General features: G+C 48.7%; 1 protein-coding gene across 1 annotated transcript in view; it reads right to left on the bottom strand.

Moving 5' to 3' along the window:
• Shroom2 (shroom family member 2) overlaps positions 1-26,777 on the bottom strand; it is a 106,849-nt gene that overhangs the window by 11,550 nt on the left and 68,522 nt on the right. Inside the window, 4 exon segments of the mRNA XM_042680539.1 lie at positions 15,898-15,998; positions 18,350-18,636; positions 18,639-20,746; positions 21,661-21,792. Of these exon segments, the coding sequence (XP_042536473.1) occupies positions 15,898-15,998; positions 18,350-18,636; positions 18,639-20,746; positions 21,661-21,792 (2,628 nt within the window).

Below are 26,777 nucleotides of genomic sequence, written 5' to 3'. Positions count from 1 at the left end.
GCTCTGCTCAAACTGAATTCGAAGGCAGGGCCTGCGCAGAGGCAGGAAGAATGAATCCTTACCTTAGGAAAGTCTTTCAGGCAATATGGAACATTGGAAATCTCTGCTTTCCAAAACCTCTCCTTCCAAATTCCTTCTCTCCCACTTTTCTACCCAATATATCTTAAGCTTGGAAGGCATCTCGCTGAAGTCTTTATGTTTGGTTTGGTACATCCTTCCCAAAGCCAATATCATCAGCTACACAAATGATGAACTCGGCACGCCCTGTGCCCGTCCTAAGGGGGCCTTCTCTATATTGCAATAGCCCGGGCCTGGCCATCTCTTCTAACACGCTACTTCAGAAGGCATAGCATGTGAAGCTCCACTCAGATTCATGTGCACATGGGCCACCAGTCACAGAACATCTAAACGGAGACCAGGAAAGTTACAAAACTCATCAGATCTCCTACCTCCATCAAGCCAATTAAGCCTCTCCTGTCCCTTCTCTGCTAGTATTGATCTTTCTGTCCTTCATACTGCTTACCAAATGAGTAATTATACACACTTGTGATTTTTAAAATTAGTATCTGTCTTGGCTTCTAAACCAGGGGTGGGGCAAGGACAAGCTAGAGATGGGGGTGGGGGGGTCCACTGCTGCTCTCTCTTGGATTTGTCAATCAAGGCTGGCTCTCTACCATTTGAGCCACTGCTCCACTTTCAGCGTTTTGCTGGTTCATTGGAGATAAAGAGTGTCACAAGACATTTCTACCCAGGCTGACTTCAAACCATGATCCTCAGATCTCAGTCTGAGTAGCTAGGATTATAGGTGTGAGCCACCAGCGCCTGGCAGAACTCCCATATATTCTTAATAAAAAGGCTTCAATTAGTAAACAGACAGTTTTTTTTTGGGGGGGGGGTCTGGTCATGGGGCCTGAACTCTGGATCTGGGCACTGTCCCTCAGCTCTTCAGCTCAAGGCTAGCACTCTACCACTTGAGCCACAGCGCCACTTCCGGCTTTTTTTCTTTTTTGCTTATGTGGTGCTGAGGAATTGAACCCAGGGCCTCAGGCATGCAAGGCAAGTGCTCTACCACTGAACCACCTTCCCAGCCCCAAACAGACAGTTTTTTAACCAAAGGAACTATTATTAGAAACTGCAACAACTCAGGCAGCTGCGTCTATAGATCAGGATGACCTTGACTCCCAAAAACATATATTGAGCAGGGAGAGCCAGTGGCTAAACCTGTAATCATAACTACTCAGAAGGCTAAGATCTGAGGATCCACATCTGATGTCAGCTCAGGAAGGAACGTTCATGAGACTCTTCAGCTCCAATTAACTACCAAAAAGCTGGAAGTGTAGATGTGGCTTAAGCACTAGAATACTCAAGCAAAAAAGCTAAGTTGACAATGCCTAGGCCCTGAGTTCAAGGCCAGTACTGGCACAAAAGCTGTCAGAAATCACACATTAAGCTATGAAAGATCAATTTTTAAATTTGGGGCAGACAAAATTGGGTAACAATTGGCTGTATGCTGATGGTTCACACTTGTAATCCTAGCTATTCAGGAGAATGAGATCTGAGGATCATGGCTTAAAGCCAGCCTGTGCAGAAAAGTCTGAAAGACTCTAACCTTAATTAAACAGCAAAATTCCACTGGGAGGCATGACTAAAGTGGTAGAGGCCCCAGCTGTAAGTAAAAAAAGCTGAGAGGACAAGACCCTGAATTCAAGCTCTAGTACCAACACACACACACACACACACACACACACACGAAAAATATACAGAAAGTCTGGGTAGAATAGTATATTATCTTCCTAAATCAAGAGAAAAACATTTATTTCAAGTGTCTTCTTTTTACCACAAGTGCACAAAGCCTAAAATTCTGAAAATCTCCCATCTTAAATAATTGCCTAATCATTTTTTTCAGCTGGGCCATATTAGGAAATGGACTATTTACTCAAGTATTTGTTGTATCAAAATCTACTTTCTATGTGGAGTTACTCTAGAAAGTGATTACAGCAGTATATACATGTGTGCCATTTACATACATACACACATTATCTATTTTCCTAGAATTTCTAGAAGGAGTGTGTGTGTGTGTGTGTGTGTGTGTGTGCGCGTGCGCGCGCTTATCTTGGTTGAACTCGGGCCTGGACTCTGTCCCTGAGCTTCTTTTGCTCAAGGCTAGCACTCTACCACTTAAGTCACAGCTCCATTTCTGGCTTTTGGTAGTCTACTGAAGGTAAGTCTCGTGTTCTTTCCTGCTGGGACTAGCTTAGAACTGAGATCCTCAGATCTCAGCCTCCTGAGTAGCAGTTGTGGGGTACTGGCATCTGGCAGTGATTTTTTTTTCTCCAATACTGGAACTTGAACTCAAACCCTCAAGCTCTTGCTTTACTGATGGATGGCGTTCTATCACATTAGTTACTCCTCCACTTCTAGCTTTTTGCTGGTTAACTGGATATAAGCATCTCAAGGATTTGTCTGCCTGGACTGGTTTGAACCATGATTCTCAGATCTCAGTCTCTTAAGTAGTTAGGATTACAGGTGTGAGCCAGCAGTGCTTGGCTTAGAATTTTTAGTGTTAATATTTGATGTCAGTATAACTTGTGGAGGAGATGGGGAAAAACCAGTTGTTTAAGGATACAGGTGGACCTGTTGCAACAATGAGAAGTACAAGTTGTCATGTCCAAAACGAGCTTTACAACGTTGGTGCGGGGGGGGGGGGGGGGGGGGGGGGAGGAGAAGGATTGGGATTAGGGGGGGAGGGGGGAGGCTGGGAAGGGATGTGAAGGATAAACAAAGGAGGAGGCTGCAATGCTTGGTAAGAAATGTACGCATTATCCTGCCCATGTAACTGTAACTCCTCTGTACAGTATGTTCACAAATAAAATTAAATTAAATTTAAAAAAAAAAAAAAAAGAATTTTTAGTGTTAATGGCCTCGAATAACCTTCAAATATATTTAAGGATCTACGGGCTAGATCTTCTAACAAAGTAATCGAACAACAAATTTCATGCAAATCACACCTAGAACTCTACCTGGGAGCTGACCATAAGTCTTCACACTGAATAAACACCTAAGGTAAGTCCCACGTCAAATGCATGGAACAAGCCTTGTTGGAAGAAAACAGAACCAGGAGCTAACTTTACTTATAGGTAGTATCAATGGTATTGTGTGTGTGTGTGTGTGTGTGTGTGTGTGTGTGTGTGTGTGACATGTATTTATGTTTTCAGTCAATAGCAAAAGAATAACAACACCGACAACCACAAATCAGACAACCACAAATCAGAGCCCTGCCTTCTGTTGCTAAGAACACAAATAATCATGACACCTTAGAAAGACATTAGGTTCATTATTTTATGGCTAAAGAAGAAACCAAGTGTCAGAAAGGTCAGGAAATGCAAATCCTGTCTCCCAGCCTGGTGGTGGGTCTCTATACCATAGCCCCCTGATGCCCAACTGAAATTTCACATCAGTGCACTGTCTGCACAAGGGATATGGGACATGGAACTTAAAAGAGGAACTCTGGAGGTAGGCATCCATAGCTCACGCCTGTAATCCTAACTATTCCAGAGGCTAAAATCTAAGAATTGTGGTTTGAAGATAGCCCAGGCAAGGAAGTCTGTGAGCCTCTTATCTCCAATTAACTAAAAAGCTGGAAGTGGAGCTATGGCTCAAGTGGTAGAGTACCAGCTTGAGCAAAAATCTAAGGGGCACTGCCCAGGGCCTAAGTTCAAGTCCTAATGTCAGTATACACATACAGAAAGAGTAGCTTTAGCATCTTGTACCAGTTCTACTTTCAAGCTGTAATTCCCTGGAGGATGGTTACTCATGAGTTAGCAGGAACCCAGCAGATTGAATATGAGCCATACTACATCCTGAAGTCTCCAGTAACTAATGGGAGAATCTAGTCATGCAACCTCCAGCTTGTTTCTATGGGAAATGAACAGGATATCCTCACTGTGAAACCAAAGACAGACCTGTGAAAATGCACTGTGAACTTTCAGGTGTTAAAAGCGGGGCACTGCAAATATTTTTTTTTTGGTTGGTTGTGGGGCTTGAACTCAGGGCCTGGGTGGTGTCTTTGAGCTTTTTGGCTCAAGGCTCATGCTCAACTACTTTGAGCACAGCTCCACTTCTGGTTTCCTGGTGGTTAACTGGAGATGAGTCTCACAGACTTCTCTTCCCAGGCTGGCTTCGAACTGTGATTCTCAGATCTCAGCCGCCTGAGTAGCTAGGATTGCAGGCATGAGCCACCAACATCCAACTGCAAATAATGCTTAAAGGCAAATAATTAAATAACTCTTAGATCCCTTCAGACATCAGGGGATTGCTACAAGCCTCTCAGGCAGCAGCAAGCTGGCTGGCTGATAAACTACCTTCGGAAAAGCCTGCCAGAAAATCCAAGGATCCAAAGACTTGGAGCGATGGTAGGGGGGGAGGGGGGAGGGGGGAGGGGGGAGGGTGGGAGAGGGCAGAAACCAGGTGAACACGAGTGCCAGTTTGTGTCTTTGCTTCCTTACTCTAATCTTCCTATATTTTAGTAGATGTAAGAGATACAGAACTAAACAGTATCCCAAAAGCCACATAAAATACTAGCATCCCCCAGCCTCCAAAATCCAAAGGCAGACTCTAGGAGAGGCAAATAGTCCATGCAAAACACGCATCGGATAGCATATATCTACTAGGGTCATTTGTCACTCCAGGTAGGGTGATGTGTAGCATTCTTTTTAAAAAATGCTTTGTGTATGCCTTTACAAATGAGAATTCCCCTGCAAAGTTTTTCTTTAAAGCAAGCATATGTGTGTGTGTATGTGTGTATGTGAGATGAGACAGAATAAGACTAAAATGTTTTCCACTATACATGACAAAAGAAAGTACAGACGTGTCCTTTTTCTACCATCTCTGCAATATTTTTCTGCAAAAAAAATCATCAAAAATATTTTGTGTCTATTGTACGGAAGATATGCTAAGCAGTTATCAAATCTACACCCAGTTGTTCATTATTCTTAATGTGGTATGCTAAAATATTTTTCACTCACTCATTCTATAAATCTTAAGATAGTCTAGAGGCAGCAGGCTATTCAGTTATATGTTTAGTTATAAATGCTGCCAGATACATTTCTGAAAATGTTCCTCAATTTCCTTTTCCTTAAAAAAAAATCCATTTGTACAATCTGGAAACATGCATTTGAAAAACATACCTCCTCCCAAGTCAAACCCAGATGCATGTATGTGCAGACATATCTATGCAGCAATTGCCCTGTGAAAATGGCATCACCTTCACACACACACACACACACACACACACACACACACACACACACACACACGCTACCTTTTCAAAAAGTAAGGACAAAATCTACACATTTAACAATATGGCAAAACATGATCATGTTTCTTTTATTTCAATAGAAAAGGGAAGATCAAACAGCAAACAAGAACAAACTATGTACTCTTAAAAGAAATGGCATGCATCTGCACTACTCAAAATCACCCCAAAGAGCAAAATGCATGAACCAAAGTAGTTCCATTTTCTCTATGTAAAGCTTTTCAGTTGCAATTAGCAGGCTACGTGCAAATGTAGGAGCATTTCTGTACAGAGCATTTCTCGTGGTTAAACATGCATGCCTCATTTTTCTAAAAAAGAAAAAAAACAAAACTATATGTGGCTGACTCACCATTTTCTTTCCATGTCCACCGCCAATGTCTAGGGAGTGAAAATGCCTTTTTCTGATGTTACCAAAAAAGAAAAGGCAAGGCAAGCATGTGACCCTGGCATCCTCCAGCCAGCCCCCTTGATAATCCATCTGCAGAGCTCACACACATCAAAGGTCTCGCACAGCAAGGGCTACCAGCCCCAGCAGCAGGGATGACGATGGCATTCTGCCTTCCAGCTCCAATGTGAAAACCAGAGCTGCAAACATTGCATGATAGCCACACATGCACCCCAAGCAAGCGTGCCCACGCATACATGCACGTGCCTGCCCGCACAGCTCCAGCTGGAATCTGCACCCTGGTTTGCATGATTTTTTTTTCCTCTTCAGGCACAACAATAAACAATGAGAATGCTTGCAGATCTTGCCAGATCTTATCCATGCCATTGTGAGCCGACAAGTAGCCCTGTCTTTCAGACACCAGAACAAAAGAGACATTGGGAACTATGACCCTCTAACAAATGGCACAAATGATTTTAGACTAGTGCCCTCCCGGAACAGATGAGATACCCTGAAAAGGAGCACTGACATCCCTTACCTCTTTTCGGCTTGCTGCAGTAGCTTCACAGCCTGTGAAGGCGGCAATGCGATTTAGAGACCCACAGCCCCGCCACCGCTGCTGCAGCAGCAGCGCCCTGCTGACAGCTCAGTCACCACAGCATGCTGGCAGCAGCTGGAGCGGCAGAGCCTGCTGCCTTGTGATGGACAAGTTCACGCAGGCTCCCTCTGCCAACTTCCACCTCCACCAGCCAGTCATATCTGGCCTCAGGGGGGAGTGCTCCTAACACTTCCGCGGCTAACCCTCCAGAGACTGCATTTTCAACTCCAAAAGGCTGGGCGGTCCTTCTGTCTCCAGAATGGGAAATATAGAGAAGCCTACGGCACAGATGTCAGGCAGCTTTGTCTAGAAGTACACTCACTGATCACGGAAGTGTGCAGTACATGGGTCAACTCCACGACCACGATGGAAGTTAAAGTTAAACTCCATAGCCTGTGTTACGTCTTTCGCAATTCTTACGTTGATTATACACTCATTAGGAATGTAATCCATCAACCAACCAACCAACCAACCGACGGATCCACCAACCATTCTGGAAGTTTTACTGTGTGAACAGCATTCAGATAAGAAGACAAAGCTGACAGGCTGATCTGATTCATCCGATTCATCACTTCACAATTAAAATTAAGTCTCAGAGCCCCACCTCCACTCCTAGTAGAGGTTATGACCTCAAGGCCCATGGTCTCCTTGGCAGTGAGGGAAGAAGTGCCCCTCCCATGGCTATTCCTAACAGCCCTTCCCACACAAGACACCCCCCCGCCCCCCAGGCTTACTCATCAGAAGTGACTTCTCTAATTAACCCATTAGTTAATTTCGTCTGGCACGAGGGCCTTGCACTCAGGGCCTGGTCCTTTAGCTTTTTTATTCAAGGCTGGTGCTCTACCACTTGAGCCACAGATCTTCCAGCTTCATTTTGGTGGTTAACTGGAGATAAGAGTGTCGTGTCAAGGACTTTCCTGTCTAGGATGGCTCTGAATCATCCTCCTCAGATCTCAGCCTCCTGGGTCGCTAGGATGACAGGCGGGAGCCAATGGCATCTGGCTTAAGTAATTTCTTTCTTCCACGCGTATCTCACCTAGATCCTTCATTGTTGTACTCTACGCAGTATCACCAGATTGGGGTGTGCAGTTTGAGAGAATATTAGTAGTCTCATTAATCCTGACATTCTGGAGCTGGCCCAGGCAAAGTATGACATGCAGCCAGAATTGGGGGGGGGGGGAGGGAAGCCCACTGGGAGCTACTACACAGTGCACTGCAGCTGGGAATCCCCCACTAAAGATGCATACTGGCCCTGCCGTTCTCCCCAGCTTCCTAACTTGGGGCCTGATGAGGTGTAAATCAGCAGCATGTAATCTCTAAGTAGGAGGCAGGGCTAACTCGCAGAAATACATACACAGGCTAGCTGGGCATTGGTGGCTCACGTCCGTAATCTTAGCTACTCAAGAGGCTGAGATCTGAGATTGTGGGTCAAAGCCAGCCTGGGCAAGAAGGTTCATGGACTCTTATCTCCAACTAACCATCAAAAAAGCCAGAAGTGGAGCTGGGAATCCTACACGTTTGCATTCAATTTCTGGCTCACACAGAAATCAGCTGGGTTCCTGCGTTAGGGAGGGGCAGGAATAAAAGTAGAGAAGGGGGAGAGAAAGGCTCTGTTTACACTGAGCTTACCATTTAAAGGTAAGCAAATAAATTTACACACTCATTTGAGAGTGCACCATTTAGAATAACCTCACGGATGAACAGCAGTGAATATAATCCTCCATATACACACAGGCAAGGCCCATGAGTCTCAAGGACTCTTACAAAAGCAAAATATCCAGTCCTTGTAGCTATCTGGTGGGAGAGCTAGCCTCAGTGGACTCTTTGTTCTCACAGGACTATGTACAGATACAATAGTTTCATAGTTTAACACACAAATAGGCAGAAAAAAGTAGCTACAATCGAGCTTCTTTGAGGGCAGGCAAGGCGGGCTAATGTAGAAGGAATGCGCTAGCTGAGCCGGATCCGCTGTCAGCTTGGACCTCAGGTGTCCTTCCTCCCGGTCATCTCTGCGAGTCAGCCCTCCTAACTGTGCTTTTCAAGAGATCAACCTGCCACCAACGCTCCGATGTCCTCTTACTGACTGTATCTTCTACAGTGCTGGAATCACACAGCCAAAATTGTAAATCATACAATTCAAGGATGAGGGATGCTTAGAGCCTACATCTTTAATGATGAACTGGACGTCATTAACAGTAGAAAGAACAAGAAAACAAAACAGGGTCCCATAGCAGTTCCCCGGAGAAGAAACAGGAATCAAAGACCAGGCAGGCACTTCACCCTTTGGTTCTAGAATGAAAAAGAAAGCATCTTGGCTAAATACGAACCAAAAGAGATCATGAGAAGGAACAGAAGATAATGACAGTCTCAAAGGTAGCCGTGACAGCATTTCCCAAGGACTCTGTCAATCTGAATACTATTAACGTACAGGGCACTTAGCTCTATATAACCTTACAAGGGGTGCCCTACACCTGCGCCCTGACTCTGCCACACACAGCAACAAGGTGAGAGGGTGGAGAGTTGTGTTGCTTTACTTGCAGAGAACGAGAAAACAATGAATACATCTGGACCTACCCAACCAAAGCCAACCCAAAGAGTCAAAGGTCAACAGAGAAGAGGTAAGGATCCAGAAAAGACTAGCTTGCTTACCAGCCGCATCTTCCCATGAGAAGAGGGCGCCACGTGTTCCAGACTTCTTACCCACTACGAGAAGAGCTGTGTAGTCATTGGTGTGGGGCTTTTCCCCGAGGCTGGGGATTCTCCCCAGAGCAAACAGTCCGGGGAAGCCCAGCAAGTGACTGGAGGGAGCAAGGCAAGGTCGCCTCCCTCTGGGGACCTCGAGGCAGAGGAGGCAACACGCAAAACTTCTGCCTGCGCAAGCCTTTATTTCCCTCCGCTCTACCCCGCGCTTAGAGCTTCCACGTTCAGCTGTCATCCGTGCTTCTTGTTTCGCTCCTCTTGGGCAATTTGTAGAGCTAATAGTTTTCACTCTGTTTTTAAGCGTGTTCTCCTCCACGCTGGGACTTGGTGGGTCTGTGTCAGTTACTGGTGTTTCTCCTCTCCAATTCCAAGCTTGTGGCCCCCAGACCACCACCTGACAACTCCTTCTAATGTGGCGTCACAGACGACACCAACATGTAAACAGGAAAACTTCAATTGCCCCTCAGCTAATTGAAGACCAAGCATAGTAAACATTTGCCTTCAAGCCGCAAGCAGAGGCGTACAACTCAGATGATCAAGCTCTGTCACTTAAGTGTGAAATCTACTCAAAGTCCACTCAAAATCAGCAGAAGCTAATTTTGTGAAAGAAGAAAACTGGTCTTCCCATTAAGCCCAATATACCAGGGCACCCTTCAGAGGAAGAAGACAAGCCTCCATCAGGTTCATCTAGCTGGTTTAAGAAATCTGTGTGAAGCTGGGCATGGGGAGGCTCATGCCTGTAATCCTTGGCACACAGGAAGCTGAAATCTGAGGATCATAGATCAGAGCCAGACCCGATAGGAAAGTCTGTGAGTCCCATATCTCCAATTAATGACCAAAAGGCAGGAAGCAAAGGCTGTGGCTCCAGTGGAAGAGTGCTAGCCTTGAGCAAAAAGCTAAGGGACAGTGCCCAGGCCCTGAGTTCAAGACCCAGTACTGTGTGGGGGCGGGGAGGAGCGGGGATTTTTACATTAAGGCAATTTTTCTCCACAAACACCTTTAACTTCTGTGGCTGTATTTGGATTGAGGATATACTCTCATTCTTCCCCTCTCCTGCCCACTCCTCAATCCTGAGAATACAAGCCTGAGGTCAGTGTCATCCTGGGTGGGGACAAAGTGGCTGAGGAAGGGACACAGCCAGTGCCCACAGCAGGATCTCTCCCTAATCTCATTTCCACAGCCTCCCACAGCACAGGCCCCACTGAAGACACTCAACTGGGGGAGCAGCAGTCCTAAGTATGATGCAGGAAGACAAGTCCCCACTACAGACTTATTTTGAGATGCTATGTTTCAGCTCTAAATCAAGTACAGAAAGATAAGTATAAACCACTTCACTGGCTGGCATGTAAACTAAAATCTTCAGAAAGATTTCAGCATACAGAATGTATACGATGGACTTGTTATTCATCATGTTAAACAACTGACGTAAGGAAAATTTGGTTGGACTCATCTATTAATCTACCAATCCACCCACATATACACTAACCATGCATTTACCTACCGCCATCCACCCATCCACCCACCCATCCACTGCTTCCTACCAACTCACCCACCTCGCGTTTATCCATCCATTCATCCACATATTCACCCACTCATCTACTCATCAATAGTCAACTCACCCATCCACCCCAAACACATCCATCCGACCTACTCACCAATCCATCCATTCATCCACCCATCGGCAAACTCACTCCCCCATCTTCCCATTCGTCCTTCTGAAGGCTGATCCATTCATCCATTCACTCATCCATTTACTAGCCAATCCACATACCCCAGCCGTTTATTAGCATTTAATCTGTATCCACATGAAGGGTATTTTAAAAAGAAAAAGTAAACTATTAGTCTTCTTGGTGGTCAGGAATGAGAAGGGAAATCCTGAGATCAGGAAAAAAAAAAAAAAGTGTGGCAAATAAGTCCACGAGGGAAACGCGGAGTCACTGTTCTTCCTACACCTCCCCCGTCGGCGAAGGACATCGCTACTCGCAGTGCAGCGAGCATCGACTTTGAGGGTAAACTCTTATGAGTACAATTTCTGAACTAGAGAGGGTGTGCAACTAATTGCACACAAACTACCCAGATTTCACCAAATTCCCCTCTTCTCTTTTTATTGTTATTATTATGATTATTGTGTGCTGGTACCAGGGCCTGGGCACTATCCCTGAGCTTTTGTGCTCAAAGCTGGCATTCTACCACTGTAATCACACCTCCATTTCTGGCTTTTTGCTGAGTACTGGGAGGTAAGACTTTCCTCTCCCTGCTGGCTTTGAACCAGCATCCTCCTATCTCAGCCTCCTGAATAGCTGGGATTGCAGTCAGGAACCACTGAGGCTGGGCTTCCCTATTCATTTTAAATACATCCCCAACAATTGTGAATATGAAACTTCTCCAACAAATGACACTTCCTGCGAGAGCGCACACACGATCAGGACTCTTAGCACAAAGGTATATGGAAAACAGTGCGTTTCTTCTAGATTGTAGACTGAATGGGGATCACCTCTCAAATTAATATGTTGAAGCCCTAATACGAATATCTCAGAATATAATTAGAGTTGGACACAGAGCCTTTAAAACAGGTGATTAACATAAAAGGAGGCCACAGTCTGTTGCCCTTATCAGAAGAGGCGGTGGGGAGAGACAGACTCAGAGGGACGGCCGCGTGAGGGCCCCAGGGGAAACGGCATTCTGCAAGCTAGGAGAGTCTTCAGGAAGCTCCAGAGCCCACACAGCGAAGGTTCCAGCAGGGAGGGAAAATACGTGTGTGAGCTGTGGGGCTCTGTCATGGAAGCCCAAGGGAATTCGAACACCCAGTGCTCAAGGGACCCCAAGTCAGTGGGAGAGACATTTGCAAGGAACTGTCGGTGCCTGCTCTTAGTGCAGTTCTGAACGCGGGGACTGCTGGGAACGCCTAGAGAACAGGAAGGCCACGCTGCTGAAGGCAGCACAGGCCGGAGGGGAGCAAAAGCCAATGGATCTGCTCCCTTGGGGTCTGGTGACTTGTGCCTCAGCACCCCCAATCTTTTCTACACAACCCAGCATTCTCTCTTGTGACTTCTAATACATGTTTTTCTTTTGGTGCCTGTACTGGGGACTGAACTCAGGGCCTTGCCTTTGCTAGGCAGATGCTTTGCCACCTGAGCCATGTCTCCGGCCCATTTTGCTTTCATTGTTTTTCAAATACATTCTTCCATGTAAACCTCAAGCTGACACTCAGGTTTGTACTTCCCAAGCACCTGGGGTGACAATGAGCACTACCACATGCAGCTATTCGCTGAAGTACGGTCTTGTCAACTTTTTGCCTAGGCTGGCTTTGAATCACCACATCTCTCCGTGTGTGTGTGTGTGTGTGTGTGTGTGTGTGTGTGTGTGTGTGTGCGCGCGCGCGCGCATGCCAGTCCTGGGACTTGAACTCAGGGTCTGGGCACAGTCCTTGAGTTTTTTTGTGTTTTTTTTTCACCTCAAGGCTAGTGCTACCACTTGAGCCACAGCTCCACTTCTGGCTTTCTTGGCAGTTAATTGGAGAGCCGAGTCTCGCAGACTTTCCCGCCTGGGCTGACTTCAAATCACCATTCTCAGATCTCAGCCTCTTGAGTAGCAAGGATAACAGATGTGAATCACCAGTGCCCAGAGTTGTTTTTATGTTTTTGCTTTTTGTGTTTTTGTTTTTTTCCATTCTTAGGATAGGGTTTCATTATATAGTGTAAGCTGGCCTCAAAGTGAAGATCTTCCTACCTCGACCTTCTTAGGGCTAGATTTACAAGCATGCGCTACTACATCCATGTAGTTTTTTTTTTTAAATTGAGGTCCTACAATATCTTGAATTACAAACACATCAAAAAAGTTATCTCCATTTGACTTGGATGAACAACCATCAAAAATAATTTCTAGCCGGGCGTCAGTGGCTCACGCCTGTAATCCTAGCTACTCAGGAGGCTGAGATCTGAGGATCACAGTTCAAAGCCAGTCCAGGCAGCAAAGTCCGTGAGACTCTTATCTCCAATAAACCACTAGAAAACCGGAAGAGGCTCTGTGGCTCAAGCGGTAGAGCGCTCGCCTTGAGCTGAAGAGTGCAGGGACAGCACCCAGGCCCAGAGTTCAAGCCCCATGGCCCACCAAAAAGAAAACAAAAAAAAAATAATTTCTATGTCAACATTTTTCTGTTACCCCAACAGAAGTAAACAAAAAGTACTTTTTAATGACCATGCATCTGTAGTCAGATCAGTAATTCATTCATTATACAAACATTTTTCAGTTACTTTAAACTTGTGTAAAATATTGAATTTATTTTTGGCAGTACTGAAGTTCAAACTCAGCCTCATGCTTACTGGGTGGGCACTCTACTGCTAAGCCATGCCTCCAGCTCTGGTTTTCCTCTGGCTAATTTTTAGAGAGGGTCCTGAGTGCACACCTGGACCCTGATCCACCTAATTCAGGCTTCCCATCTTTGCTGGCATGCACCACCATGTTCAGTTTCCCTCCATTGAGGTGGAGAATCAGACTTTTCTGCCCAGGTCACCTGGAACCCTGATCCTCCCACTCGCAGTCTACCACGCAGTGTAGACAGGCATTGGCACTGTGTCTCGCTATGGAGTGAGAAGTGGATCTCATGGAAATTTGCTCCGTGGGCTGGCCTTGAATCACAGTCCTCCTATTCTTGGCCCTCAAGTAGCTAAGGATTCCATGCATGAGCCACTAGTGCTCATTAGACTTTTTTTAAAAAGTGTATTACAGATTTTTGGCTATGGTGGATAAAGGACTGAACTTGCATTTTGATTATTCTTTTAATTTTTCAGACATGTTCTTTCTTGCTGACCCTTTGGAAAATTAAATGATCTCTGGGAAGAGTTGAAAATGACTTTTTAGCATTCATATTTTGGAATCCATTGGGCCTTGTCACTCTCAGAAACATACACATGATAATTCTGAAAATTGCTGGGTTTGTAGCTCAAAAGCAGAACACGTCTGGAACTAATTTCTTCAGAGTGGTTATACAGTCTGCTAGAAGACACAGCCCCCTAAATAGTGCACACAGCCCCTCCCCTCTCCCTCTTGACCCTTTCAGTGGCTGCCACTTCTGTGTACATGGGACATGCACCTTACAGGTGTTCATGAGATGTTCTCAAAGCACAGCAGAGGATCTGCCCTGCGTCATGCATGCCAGTCGTATGGGACGGGAGGTAGGAGCAGAGCAAGACTCCATGTGTGCAGAGCCTGCAGTGCGATGCATAGCTGCTCGGAGACTGCCATGCTGCCTGGAAGCTGGCTTTGCAAAACAGACCACAGCTGGCACTCAGCACGTGACTGGCTCAGACTCCACAGTCATAAAGCTCTAATTGTGTTCCTCAGACACTGCAGAATTCTGTAGGTGGATTATGCCCCAGCCTTTCTTCATCATGGGTGCATCGTTTTAGTCATGCAGGCTGCAAAGTGATTGTGAGGACTTCCAACGTCCCCCCACCGCCTGAATACTAGACCTGTCACCCAAGCCACATAAATAAACACGTGATCATGTCACATAAAGCTCACAGTGTTCAGCTGAAAGGCAACTGAAGTAAAATCCTGTACATAAGGCTCTTAAAAGTAAACATCTAGCATAACACCGGCGGCTCACACCTTTAATCCTGGCTACCTGGGAGACTGAGATCTGAGGATAGCAGTTTGAAGACAGCCTAGGCAGGAAAGTCTGTGAGACTCTATCTCCAGTTAACCACCAAAAAAGCCAGACTGGAAGTGTGGCGCAAGTAGTAGAGCACCAGCCTGGAGCAGAAAAAGCAAAGGGACAGTGCCAAGGTCCTGAGTTCAAGCTCCAGTACCAGTGCACTCGCACGTGCGCGCGCGCACACGCACGCACACACACACACACACACACACACACACGTAAACATCTAGATCAATTATTTCTGATTGAAAACTTGAGTAATGATTGGGGTCCACTTAATTTGCATATTATAGCAATTATACAAGCTTTTCCAAGCAACAGAAAAATCCAAAGTCAGTACTGCTGTGCCCACTGAATCCCATCTGTCCATCAGTCTGTGTAAAGAAAGGTCTGCAGCTGCGGAGACAGACGTACGCTCTCTTTCTCATGGCCCCTCTCTCAGCAGGAGGACAAGCTCACACATGAATTTATTCACATCGCATCCTCTCCACAACAGAGCCGAGACACGTGCAACATGTCAGAATCCAGACAGTCACCTTTGTAACGCTGATGCCAACACAGACCTTGCTTCCCGTTGGGGAATCCGCTGACTTCACCTCTTCTTAAGCTCAAAGTCAACTCCTTAAAAAAGTCCTTTCCAACTGATGGTCTTCTGTAGCAACTCTAATTCTGACACCGGGACCCAAAGACCACAGCTGGGTGCTAGATGGTTAAAACATACTGCCAGTCAAGTACCTCGTTCCATAAAACAGTTCATGGTACATAGGCTGGGTGCAGGTGGCTCACGCCTGTCATCCTAGCTACTCAGGAGGCTGAAGATCTGAGGGTCACAGTTTTAATCCAGCCTAGTCAGGAAAGTCTGTGAGGCCTTTATCTCCACATAACCACCACAAAGCTGGAAGCGGAGCTGTGGCTCAAGTGGTAGAATGAGCACAAAGGCTCGGGGACAGCACGCAAGCCCTGGGTTCAAGCCCCAGGACGGGCACCAAAACGAACAAACAGAAGTCATAGTACAGAATCAGTAGCAGTTTTAAAGAAATGTAAAGTGGCATGTTGGTCACGCTTCTGCGGACAGTGCTTGCAGGGCCTACGAGACTCTGCTTGAAACTCCAGGGCACTGGGGATGCCGGCAATCACGCCCAGCTCACAGCTCTGACACCGATGTTCCACTAAGCACTCGCCTTGTGCAATAGCTCACTCGCAGCACACCCTGCACGCGAATCCCCAATCCAAATTTCACCTACCTCAGAGCGGAACATGCCTCCTCACCGGGTCCCACGGACGCCAGCGCTCCTCTGTGCCCGCCAGAATCCTCTGCCTGCCTGCGTGGTTCCACAGATGCCTCCTGCAAAGGGGGACACTGTGAGACACCAAGCCACGGAGCTGCCCGCCGGCCTCTGGCATCTGTCATTACGAACCCCCTCATTTGTGGGCTTGCCTTGCGCGCCGGTCCCACAGTGCCGATGGCCACATCCCTTGTCTTGCACTGCCACTCCGCCATGGGATGTGCCCGTTCCGCTCCACAAAGCGTTCCATTGAGTCCACTGACCTAAGACCCTGCATCCATTTCTAGGCAGGAAATAGAAGTCCTACGCAAAGCCTGGGAAGCACGTGACACAGCTGGCCAGACAAAATACAATAAGGCAGCTGGTCACCAGTCACTACGGTGGAAGCTTGGGCCTTTGGAGTCGTGGGGGCTGGGATGCTTCGCTCCTACTCAGCATGAATGGGGTGCTCAGTGGTCCCCAGGCACCCAGCACAAGCCAGGGCAGGTTTTCAGTACCAGGATGTCATAGGACAGAGAGCAGTTTTCTTTCCAATTGTCTTGGCTATCTTGTATTACAGTTACAATTGGGTCTTTTACAAGAAAATCTGTTGCAGCAGCCATTTTTCTCTTTGAAATACACAAATTCAGAGAGAATACACATGAAAAGCAGAGACAGGGACAGGGAAAAAGGAGACTCTAAAGTACTGATAAAAATATGTAGTTTGTAGAAACGGATAGCAATGAACTCCGAAGAGTACACTGTGAGCTGGCGGGTGCGGCTCAAGGGCGGAGTGCTTGCCCAGTGTGCATGAGGCCCTGGCTTCACCCCAACACTAAAATGGGGGGGGGGGGGGTCAATAATAAAATCTACTAAAAATTGTTTAAAGGGGGAGGTGAAAGTTTAAAAAAGCGTAAAATAGGGTAAATTTGATTTATACGTTATATGCATGTGTGGATACTACGATGAAGGCTCTGTGCAATTAAGTCAAATAAAACATGCAAAGCAGATACAAAAATGAAAAATATTTAAAACTACTTTAAAAAATGTACAATAGTTTCACTTTTGTCTCAGGGTGTACCCTTAAAAAGTAATTGTGAGCCAGGCACCAGTGGCTCACGCCTGTAACCCTAGCTACTCAAGAGACTGGGATGTGAGGATCGCAGTTTGAAGCCAGCCTGGGCGGAAAACTCCCTGTGAGACTCTTATCTCCAATGAACCACTCAAAAACCGGAAGTGGTGCTGTGGCTCAAGTGGTAGAGCGCTAGCCTTCAGCACAAAGAAGTTCAGGGACAACACCTAGCCCCTGAGTTCAAGCCCCACGACTAACAAATAATAATAATAATTGTGAGCGTAAGTTGCACATGATAGCACATGCTAGTAATCCCAACTACTCAGAAGGATTATAGTTTGGGGCCAGCCTAGCAAAAAGTTAGTGAGACCACATTTCAACTGAAGAAGCCAGGCATAGTGGGACAGTTATAATCCCAGCTAAGCAGGGTAGTCAGGTTGGTCTGAAGCCAGACACTGGCAAAGAGTGCCAAATCCTATGTGAAAAATAACTGATGAGCCAAGACTGACCAAAAACAAAGGTGATAGTATGGCTCAAGTGGTAGAATACTTGCCTAGTAAGTGTAAGGTCCTGAGTTCAAATCCCAGTAGCACCTTAAAAATTTACACACTTAAAAAAAAGATACTAAATGTTACATAGTATCAATATTTTAGAAATGGCTAGTAGCTGATGAGGAACCCACTTTTACTTCCTTAGATAAAGCTACCAGTTTCTTTGCTTCCTACCTCTACCTCCTCACCCTCCCTCCCCAAGATTTTTACTACATGTGAAGGAAGCAAACCACTGAAACAAATTAATCCTAGCTCCTCAGGAGGCTAAGATCTAAGGATTGAGGTTTGAAGCCAGCAGAGGCAGAAAAGTCTGTGAGACTCTGTATCTCCAACTGTTGAGCAAAAGAGTGTACGTGGAGGTATGGCTCAAATGGTAGAGCCCCGGGCTTGAGCAAAATAGCTTAGCAAGAGCACAAGGCCCCGAGTTCCAGCCCCAGTACTGGCACTAGCGCGTGTGCACGTGCACACACGCATGCACATGCATGCGCGTGTGCACGTGCACACACGCATGCACATGCATGCGCGTGCGCACACACACACACACACACACACACACACACACACATAAGAAGAAAGAAAAAAAGAAAAGGAAAAGAAAGAACAAACGGGAATGGGGAAGAGAGGAGGCTGAGAATGAAAGATGGGCTGGCAGGAAAATTGCCATGCCAACAGCGACAGCAACTTTCTCCTGCAGTACCTTTCACACAGGCATCGCTGGCAGACACTCATACGCCCGGATTTCAGGGGGGCCATCAGATTCTGGGTGTGTGCTCTGTGCCTGGTGAGGTGGGGGTCAGGCGAGGCTCACCTGTGAGTAGTGCTCTGTGGACGGGGACGAGCGGGACCGTTCGTGAAGGTACTGCGGCTTTTCGTGTTGGTCCAAGCCCACGTCCAGGATGTCATCTGCCGAGTGATACCGGCCTGCGCTTCTGCCTTCCAGCGGCTTCCTCTGCTCCTTCCAGGACGCCTGGTATTCCGCAAAGGTTCCGAGTCTCTGCGGTGGGTCGGACTTTCTGGCCCTTTCCGATTTTCCGTGGCCATTGAGCATCTCCCCGAAGGAGGTGGCGCGCCACCTCGTGTGCAGCCAGGGCTCGCCCCGCGCGCGCGCGCGGGCCCGGCTGTCCCGGGCCGCTCGGCCTTCTCTCTCGGGAGCCCCCCGGGCACCTGTCTCGGGCCGGGCCTCTGCGGCACCAGCTTGCTTGTCTCTTCAAAAAACTTGCACCTGTCGGCGAACGTCCCTATGGCGTCGTCCGCTGTGCCGTGACACGCGTGGGGGCCGTGGCCGCCCGAGAGGCCCACCTCGTTCATTTTCTCTGGCTCAGAGTAAGACTTCAGCTTCTGTTCCAAGGTGAACCGTTTCCGGCCTCCAATCCGGGAAAGGGGAGGCAGGACCCCGCCCGGGGCCGATGGCCTGGCAGGGCCTGCGTCCCAGAAGTGGGGGGCCCCAGAGTCTGGCTCCCCAGAATACGAGGAGGAGGCACTGGGGTCCCCAGACCTGAGTTCTGATGAGCCCGGAGCCTGGTCGGCTGGGGACGGGTCTAAATCGCGGCGCTTGAAGGACGTGGCCCGGAGGACGCGCGCTTGCGCCTCCTTCACGTGGTCTTTGTAGGTACTGCTGAAGGAAGCTTCTGGAGAGGCCCCAGCCTGGTCCCTCCACACGCCAGCTTCATCCTCGGCCTCGCCGGCCGCAGCCAGGGCCACCGTGCTCCTGCTTTTCTGCAGCTTTGCTCTGCGCATCTGGATCTCGTTCCTCAGCGTGGTGGCAAAGCGGTCGCTCCTGCGCGTGGGTTTCCCGCCCTGGGCATCGAACGGCGGCGGCGGCTTCTCGGCGGCATCGGGGCAGCTCTCGGGCTGCTGCGCCCGCTCCTGGGTCAGGGAGTGCAGCATGGGCGTCCTCTGGCGACAGATCCTGCTGCCCGGCCCATCCGCCCACTTGCCGCCGTCGCCCGTTCTCTGCACGCCGGCTTTCTCCGCCCGGCCGGCGGCCGCGGGTTCGTGGGCGCCCGCGCAACAGCCCTCGGCGCCGCCGTCTAGCGGGTGACACCGCTGCGCGTCGAGGGCATTCGGGGCCCCTTCGCGCTGAGGGAGGGGGCATCGCGCGCTGTGGGCCACGGGCTGCGTGGACGGCTCGTCGAGGCCCGCGTTCCCGTGCCAGGAATCGCCCCGCAGCGCAGCGGCCCGCGCCGCCCCTGGCACGGGCTGCCTGGCCGGAACGCAGGAGTCATGGCTCGGTCCCCCGCTCTCAGCCTTCTGGCTGGCGGCACTGGACCGCCTGGCCTGAGGGGGGCAGGGGTCCTGGCAGCAGGCGGAGGGGGGCGGCTGCTGGGGCGCCCTCTGCAAGGCGGGGGGCCTGGCGCTCTCGTCGCTGCCATGGCCGCGCGGATGGCGGCCCCCTGGGTAAGGCTGCAGGAAGCGCACATCGAGGCTGGACAGCGAGGTCTGCAGCCGGCCTGGGACCCCCAGGGGGGGGACCCCGGTCTCCATGTGACTTTCGGGTCCGCCTCCACCGCCGCCGGGGCTGCTGAGGCCTGCCGGCCTTCGCTGCCGCTCGGCTGCCTCCACCCTCCAGTCCCCGCGGGGCTGCGGCCTGGCCGACGCCATCATCAAGTGCTGGGACGCAGCCAGGTCCGCGAGCGCGAGGCTGGGCGCCGGCGCCTTCTCCGGGCCCTTGGTGGCAGCGAAGCTGTCACTGCGCAGGGGAGGGGGAGGGGGCGGCGGCGAGGACGGCGCCTTCTTCTTGTCAGGAACATGCCAGACCGGCCCGAAACTCAATCGCCCAGAGGTGAGCAGCTTGGGCTCGGCAGGGTCCTCTGGTCTGGGGCTTTTAGTGTTGTCCCGGGCCAGGGGTCTGCCCTCCATGCTGCGCAGGTCGCCTGCAACCTGAGCCTGGTGGCTACCGTCTGGCCTGGACGCTTCCCAAAGGTGGACTTTGTAGAGGATATTCTCAGCGGAGGAGGCATCAGCCTTGGGCAAGGTGTGGTCTGGGGTGCTAGAGCTGGTGGAGAAGGAGCCATATGCAGAATCGCGTTTGCTATGACCGCCCACATGGTCGATGCTGCTGCTGGATTTGGCTGCTGAGAGGCGGCCAGATGGGTAGGGCTGGGAGGGGTGGTCCAAGCTATCCATGCTTCCCAGCGAGCTGAAATGCTCAGAAGTGCGCTGGAGGCTCCTCTGCTCCCAGGAGCTGGACAGGTCGTGAGAAGAACTACAGCAATGACAAGATCACAAGCAACAAGTTTGCTTCAGCACTGAGAGAACAGCAAAGGGCAAAACTGGGGAACGAGGGCATTGTGAAGACATCCTGTAGCCACTGCCTACCACGGACTCATTGCTCACGTGTTCTATTTCTCGAATGCTTTATTATCCTTCTAACAAGACACACATGGGGATGTTACAGGCCACTAGCACATCACAGGGTTCCAGAGTGACTGCAGAGGCAGATGCAGATGCAGCTGCAGAAGAATCCCCTGGGGAACTTTGGTGAACTACTCGGCTGCTCCCCAACTATCTCCTGCCTGCCAATGCACAGGAAATCCCTCCAGAGAAGACGGTGGTGGTACGCCTGTGGGTGCCAGAGAGCCTGGCTGGGAACCACCAACTGCCCCGTGTCCCTGTGCACAGTCCCACAGGGATTCCAGTGAGGCTCTTTCCCTGTCTCTCGCACACACAACACACAGGCGAAAACACCGTGTGCGACTGCCTCACCATTTCACTGTTGCATTTTTCTTTTTTTTTCAATGCTGGTCCTGGGGCTTGAACTTGAGTGCGCTTGCTGATCTTTTCTTTTTTTTTTTTTTTTTTTAATTTTTTCCGCTCAAGGCTAGTGTTCTACCACTTGAGCTATAGCTCCACTTCTGGGTTTTGAGTAAGTTATTGGACATAACAGGCTCCCGGACTTTCCTGCCCGGGCTGGCTTTGAAGCGCCATCCTCAGACCTCAGCCTCCTGAGTAGCTAGGATTGTAGGCACTGGGCTCATTGTTTTATTTTAATGGAGTGTTCACGGCTTTGTCTCATCAGAAGCATTAAAGCCAATCTCGAGTCCATAGAGCACTGGAATTGGTGAGCATTTACAAAAACATCACTCGGGCTTTGCTTGGTCTCAAGAAACAAGCAGGTACCTTGCATGGTGCTGGACATGCCAGGAAGGGGAGCCACTGGCACAGGGGAAGTGCGAAGCCACAGGTTCAGGATGGCCATCGGAGAACTTGGTGGCGTGCCAGGAGTGAGGCCTCCAGCTCGACTCATTCCTCCTGGAAAAGAACGTGAATGCTGAGGACCTGGACGCTGGAGCCCTTCATGCCAAATGGCAAGGCAAGAATGGACAACGATTTCACTGCTGGCCTGGGATCAGCAGGTGCTTCCCACTGGTTGAAATCTCTATTTTTTCCTTCTTCTTTTTTTGGTCCGAGACTAGGACTCAAACTCGGTACTGGATGCTTTCCCTCACTGGCTAGTGCTTTACCAGCGGAGCCCTCGATCTCTATTAATGGCCAACTTTCCCAATGCACATTGAAAACCACAGGCTCCAAAACATAAAACAGTCCTTATTCTTTACAAGTCATCCGTCCATCAGATGTGACTATTGTTCGTCAATTAGAAATTAGACGAAGGTAAAAATAGATCAAGTGTATTTTCTACATATATAAACCTGCCCCCTAACCCCCAGCGCCAACAAAACCAGGTCCTCCTATCTTTTGAGTTTCAACATAACTTTCACAGGATCATAAACCTCTATGGACAAGGGATCGGTCTGAGAAAAAAGGTCCCCATGTTCCCTGTCCTTGGGGATTCCCTGTCCTTGGGGACTCACAGAATTTAGACTGCTTACCTCTCTTCCATAAACACAGTTGCAGTGTAGTTAACTACGACTTGTAGATGTATCTTCCTTTAAGCATCCTAACTATTGTGAGGTCAATCCAAGGTCCCCAACCTGTGATCAGGACACCCCACATTGGCAGGCTTGAGTCTATCCAAGCCAGGGCTTTTTTTTTAGAGTGGCTTGAACCTTCACCAACTCCCAGACCACACCTGTGCAGGTATGATAAGGTGTGTCCAGGGAAATCCCTACAGATGCTAGGTAGAGGATGAAGCCTATAGAAGAACGCTACCAGGCACAGAAACCCTCTAAGCTCCCTGACTGTGAGCAGTTAATGCACAGTGTTTCCACTTCTCTAAATTAAGAGAGAAATGACCTCATCCTGGACAGTTTGGAGACTGATCAGGAATGAAGAAAGAAACTAGGTGCTGTCAGCTCACACCTGTAATCCCAGCTACTCAGGAGCCTGAGATCTGGGGATCATAATTCAAAGCCAGCCCAGGCAGGAAAATCTGTGAGACTCTTAGCTCCCATTAACCATCAAAAAGAAGCTGGAAGAGGAACTGTGGCACAAGTGGTAGAGCACCAGCTTTGAGCAAAAAAGCTAAGGAACAGCACCCAGGGCCTGAGTTCAAGCCCCAGTACCAACATGACACATGTGCATGTGCACACGCACACACGCGTGCGTGCACACACACACACACATACTCTCTCTCTCTCTCTCTCTCTCTCTCTCTCTCTCGTTCATACAACAAACCTTCCAATGAGCCTGATGATTTTAATGAGGAAAAGTATAAGGGGAACAAAATGTAGACTGTGTTGGGTTTATGAGTTCCCCATAAACTAAAGATCAAGTGAAAAATGGACAGATGTATTATACCACCCAAGTAAGTGATTATAAAACCAAGACTATACCTAATAGAATTTCTCAAAATCCTTGTTAAGGAAGGTTCTGGCCACATTAATTTCATCTTCAGTTGCCTTTTTCTGTGTTGTAAGGTCTGTAACTTCTTTATGATTAATTAATAAAGGAAATGAACTAGACTGACCGAAACCATAAAGCCAATGGATGGAAAAGAAAGCTGAGAAAGGGAACTGCTCCACACGTGTGGCAGCCATCTTTGTGTCCACCCTCACTCCCACGCCCCACTCCTCTAGAAACACTGGACTGCTCTAGCTGAGATGGGTAGTGGGCAAAAGTAAAGTTCTTCCCGAAGCACATGTGAACGTGTAGGATCCAAAAGTTCTGTGTGCTACTGCACATGGTGGGGCATGCTTATAGTGTCAGCATTGAAGATGTAGAGCAGGAGGGTCACAGGCAGGTCATGATGGGCTACATATGAGAAAAATAAAGACAATAATAAAATGACTTTATAAAAATGTGTGGCAACAAAAATCGCTGTAAAATCTCTGCGACCTTTTCATCCAAGTGAATTTGTATTACACCCCCACCTTTAGTGTGGACTGGCCCAAGAGACTTACTTATCTACATCCCGGTGCATTTGCATCCACCCCCTTCCAATCACTCAAAATGGGCTGGCCCAAGAGACTTGCTTAATTCCATCCAGGTGAATCCCCCCACACCCTAACCCTTCAATATAGATTATCCCAACATATTAGTTTAACTGAGATCAGTTGGATTTACACCCATCCCTTTAATGTGAACTGGCCTAAGTATCAGAACAGGAGCAAGTAACATTCTAGGATATTGGCGTTAAAAGATCTGCTTAACTCCCTGACAAGGGTTAGCATCAGCTCTCCACCAATCTTCAATGTGGGCTAGTCCTAGAGACTTAATTCTATCTAGGTATATTCCCCCCCCTCCAAGCCTTCAATATGGGTTAGCCCAAGAGACAAGCTTAACTCCATCTAGGTAATTAGTGCCCCTCCCTCCCCATATATGGGGACTAGCCTAAGAGAGTTGCTTAACTCCACCCAAGTGGATTTGCATATTCCCCCTCCAACCATTCAACATGGAGGTAGCCCAAGGAGCTCGGCTCCCTTTACTCCAGTCAAGTAACTTCCACTGACCATCCCTTCAGCGTGGGATGGCTCAAGAGAGGCGCTTAACTCCATTCAGATGGATTTCTGTCACCACCCTCATCTCTGCCACGTGGGCTGACACCAGAGATTGCTTAACTCCATCCATGGCTCTTGCTCTTCTTCAAGGTGGGCTAGTCCAACAGGCTTGCCTAACTTTATCCAGGAGCTCCCACGCTCCTCCTTCCCTGGGCTGGTCCACTGTGTAACTCAGTCCAGCAGGACCTGCGCTCAGCCGTTCCACGTGGGCTGACCCAGGAAACTTGCATAAGTACCAGAACAGGAACCATCGCCATTCTGGAGTCCGGGAGTTACGAGACTTGCTTAATTCCCTTCCAAAGGATTTGACTTCTCCCCCACTCCATTCTTCAATTGGTCTCGCCCTAGAGAATGAATTCCAACCAGGTGTATTCCCCCCCCCCCATCTCTTCAACATGAACTGGCCCAAGAGGCAAGCTTAACTCCATCTAGGTAAATTATCTCTCCCTCTAATATACGGGCTGGCCCAAGAGCCGAGTGGAACACCAGCCAAGTGGATTTGCATATCCCCCTTCCAACCATTCACAGGGGAGGGCCCAAGGGGGAACTGCTTAACTCCATTCAAGTAACTTCCACTGCTCATCCCTTCAACTGGGATGGTTCCAGAGGTGCTAACTCCACTCAGGTGGGCTTTCCATCGCCACCCTCATCTCGGCAATGTGGGATGACCCAAGAGATTGCTTAACTCCACCGCAGGGTATTTGCATCTCACTCCTCTTTGATGGGCTGGTCCGAGAGGCTTAACTCCATCCAGGCGCTCCCACACTCCCCATTCTTTCAAATGGACTGGCCCACTGTCTGTGTAACTCCGAGCAGATGGACCTGCACCCAGCCCTTTACTAACATTCTAGGACACTGGAGCTAAGAGACTAATTCCCTCCCACAGGATTTGCATTCCCCTCCTACCACTCTTCAGTGTGGCCTAGTCCTAGAGACTTAACTCCATCCAGGTGTAGCTTCCTCCCCCTCCCTTCAATATGGGCCGGCCCAACGTGCTTAACTCTATTTGGGCAGATTAGCTCCCACTTTAATATATGTAGGTTGGCCCAAGAGACCTGTGTAATTCCACGCAGGTGTATCCCCCTCCCCCATTCCTTTAATAGGGGCTGGCCCAAGAGACAAGTTTAAAACTGCATCTTATTAGCTCCCCCTCCCCTTTCCTATATATGGACTGGCCCAAGAGACTTAATTAACTTTATCCATGTGGATTTACTCCCTCATAACTCTGCAAAGTGGGCTGGGATTTACTCCCTTATAGCCGCAATGTGGGCTGACCCCAGACTTGCTTAATTCCATTCCTGGGAATTGTTCCTCAAGCTTTTCAGTGTGGCCTAGCTCTAGAGACAGACTTCAGTCCATCCAGGTGTACCCCTCATCCTTTCCATATGGGCTGGCCCAATAGACAAGCTTAACTGTATTTAGATGGATTAACTCCCTCCCCCTTTAATATATGTGGGCTGGCCCAAGAGATTTCCTTATCTCTATCTAGATGGATTTACATACCCCCCCTCCAACCACTCAACATGGGTTAGCCCAAGGGGGCTTGCTTAATTCTCTCCAACTTCCACTGGCCTCCTTTCAATTTGGGATGGCTCAAGAGATGTGCTTAATTCCATCCAGATGGTTTTACACACACTTACACACACACACACACACACACACACACACACACACACACACACACACACAACTCTGCAATGTGGGCTGCTTAAATCCATCCATGGAATTTGCATCCCCCTCCTCTTCATTGTGGGCTGGCCCAAGAGATTTACTTAACTCCATCCAGGAGGATTAGCCCCTCCCCACCCCCAAATGTGGGTTTGGCCAGCAGACATTCTTAATTTGATCGAGATGGATTTCTCTTCACCCCACTCTCTTGGGCCAATTCATATCGGGTAGTCCATCAAACATGCTTAAATCCATCCAGGTGGATTTGTACTCTTTTGTTGTTGCTGTCGGTCGTGGGGTTTGAATTTTGGGCCTGGGCGCTGTCCCTCGGCAGTTCAGCTGAAGGTTAGCGCTCTAAACTTGAGCCACAGCACCACTTCCAGTTTTTCTGTTTATGTGGTGCTGAGGAATTGGACCTAGGGCCTCATGCATGGGAGGCAAGCGCTCTACCACGAAGCCACCTTCCCGGCCTGTGGATTTGTACTCTTACTCATACCCCTTCAACATGGGCTGGACCAAGAGACTTAAGTCCATCCAGGTAGTTCCTCCCCTTCAAGATGGGCTGGCCCAAGGGACAGTGCAGGTGGATCTGAGCAACCCCTTCAACGTGGACTGGCCCAAGAAATTTGTATAAGTACCAGGATAGGAGCAACTGACATTCTACTTAAGACA

This window comes from Dipodomys spectabilis, unplaced genomic scaffold, assembly GCF_019054845.1.
Source record: "Dipodomys spectabilis isolate Male_0828 unplaced genomic scaffold, ASM1905484v1 ptg000061l, whole genome shotgun sequence".
NCBI classification, from domain to species: domain Eukaryota; kingdom Metazoa; phylum Chordata; class Mammalia; order Rodentia; family Heteromyidae; genus Dipodomys; species Dipodomys spectabilis.
This window is presented reverse-complemented; position numbering and strand designations above follow the sequence as displayed.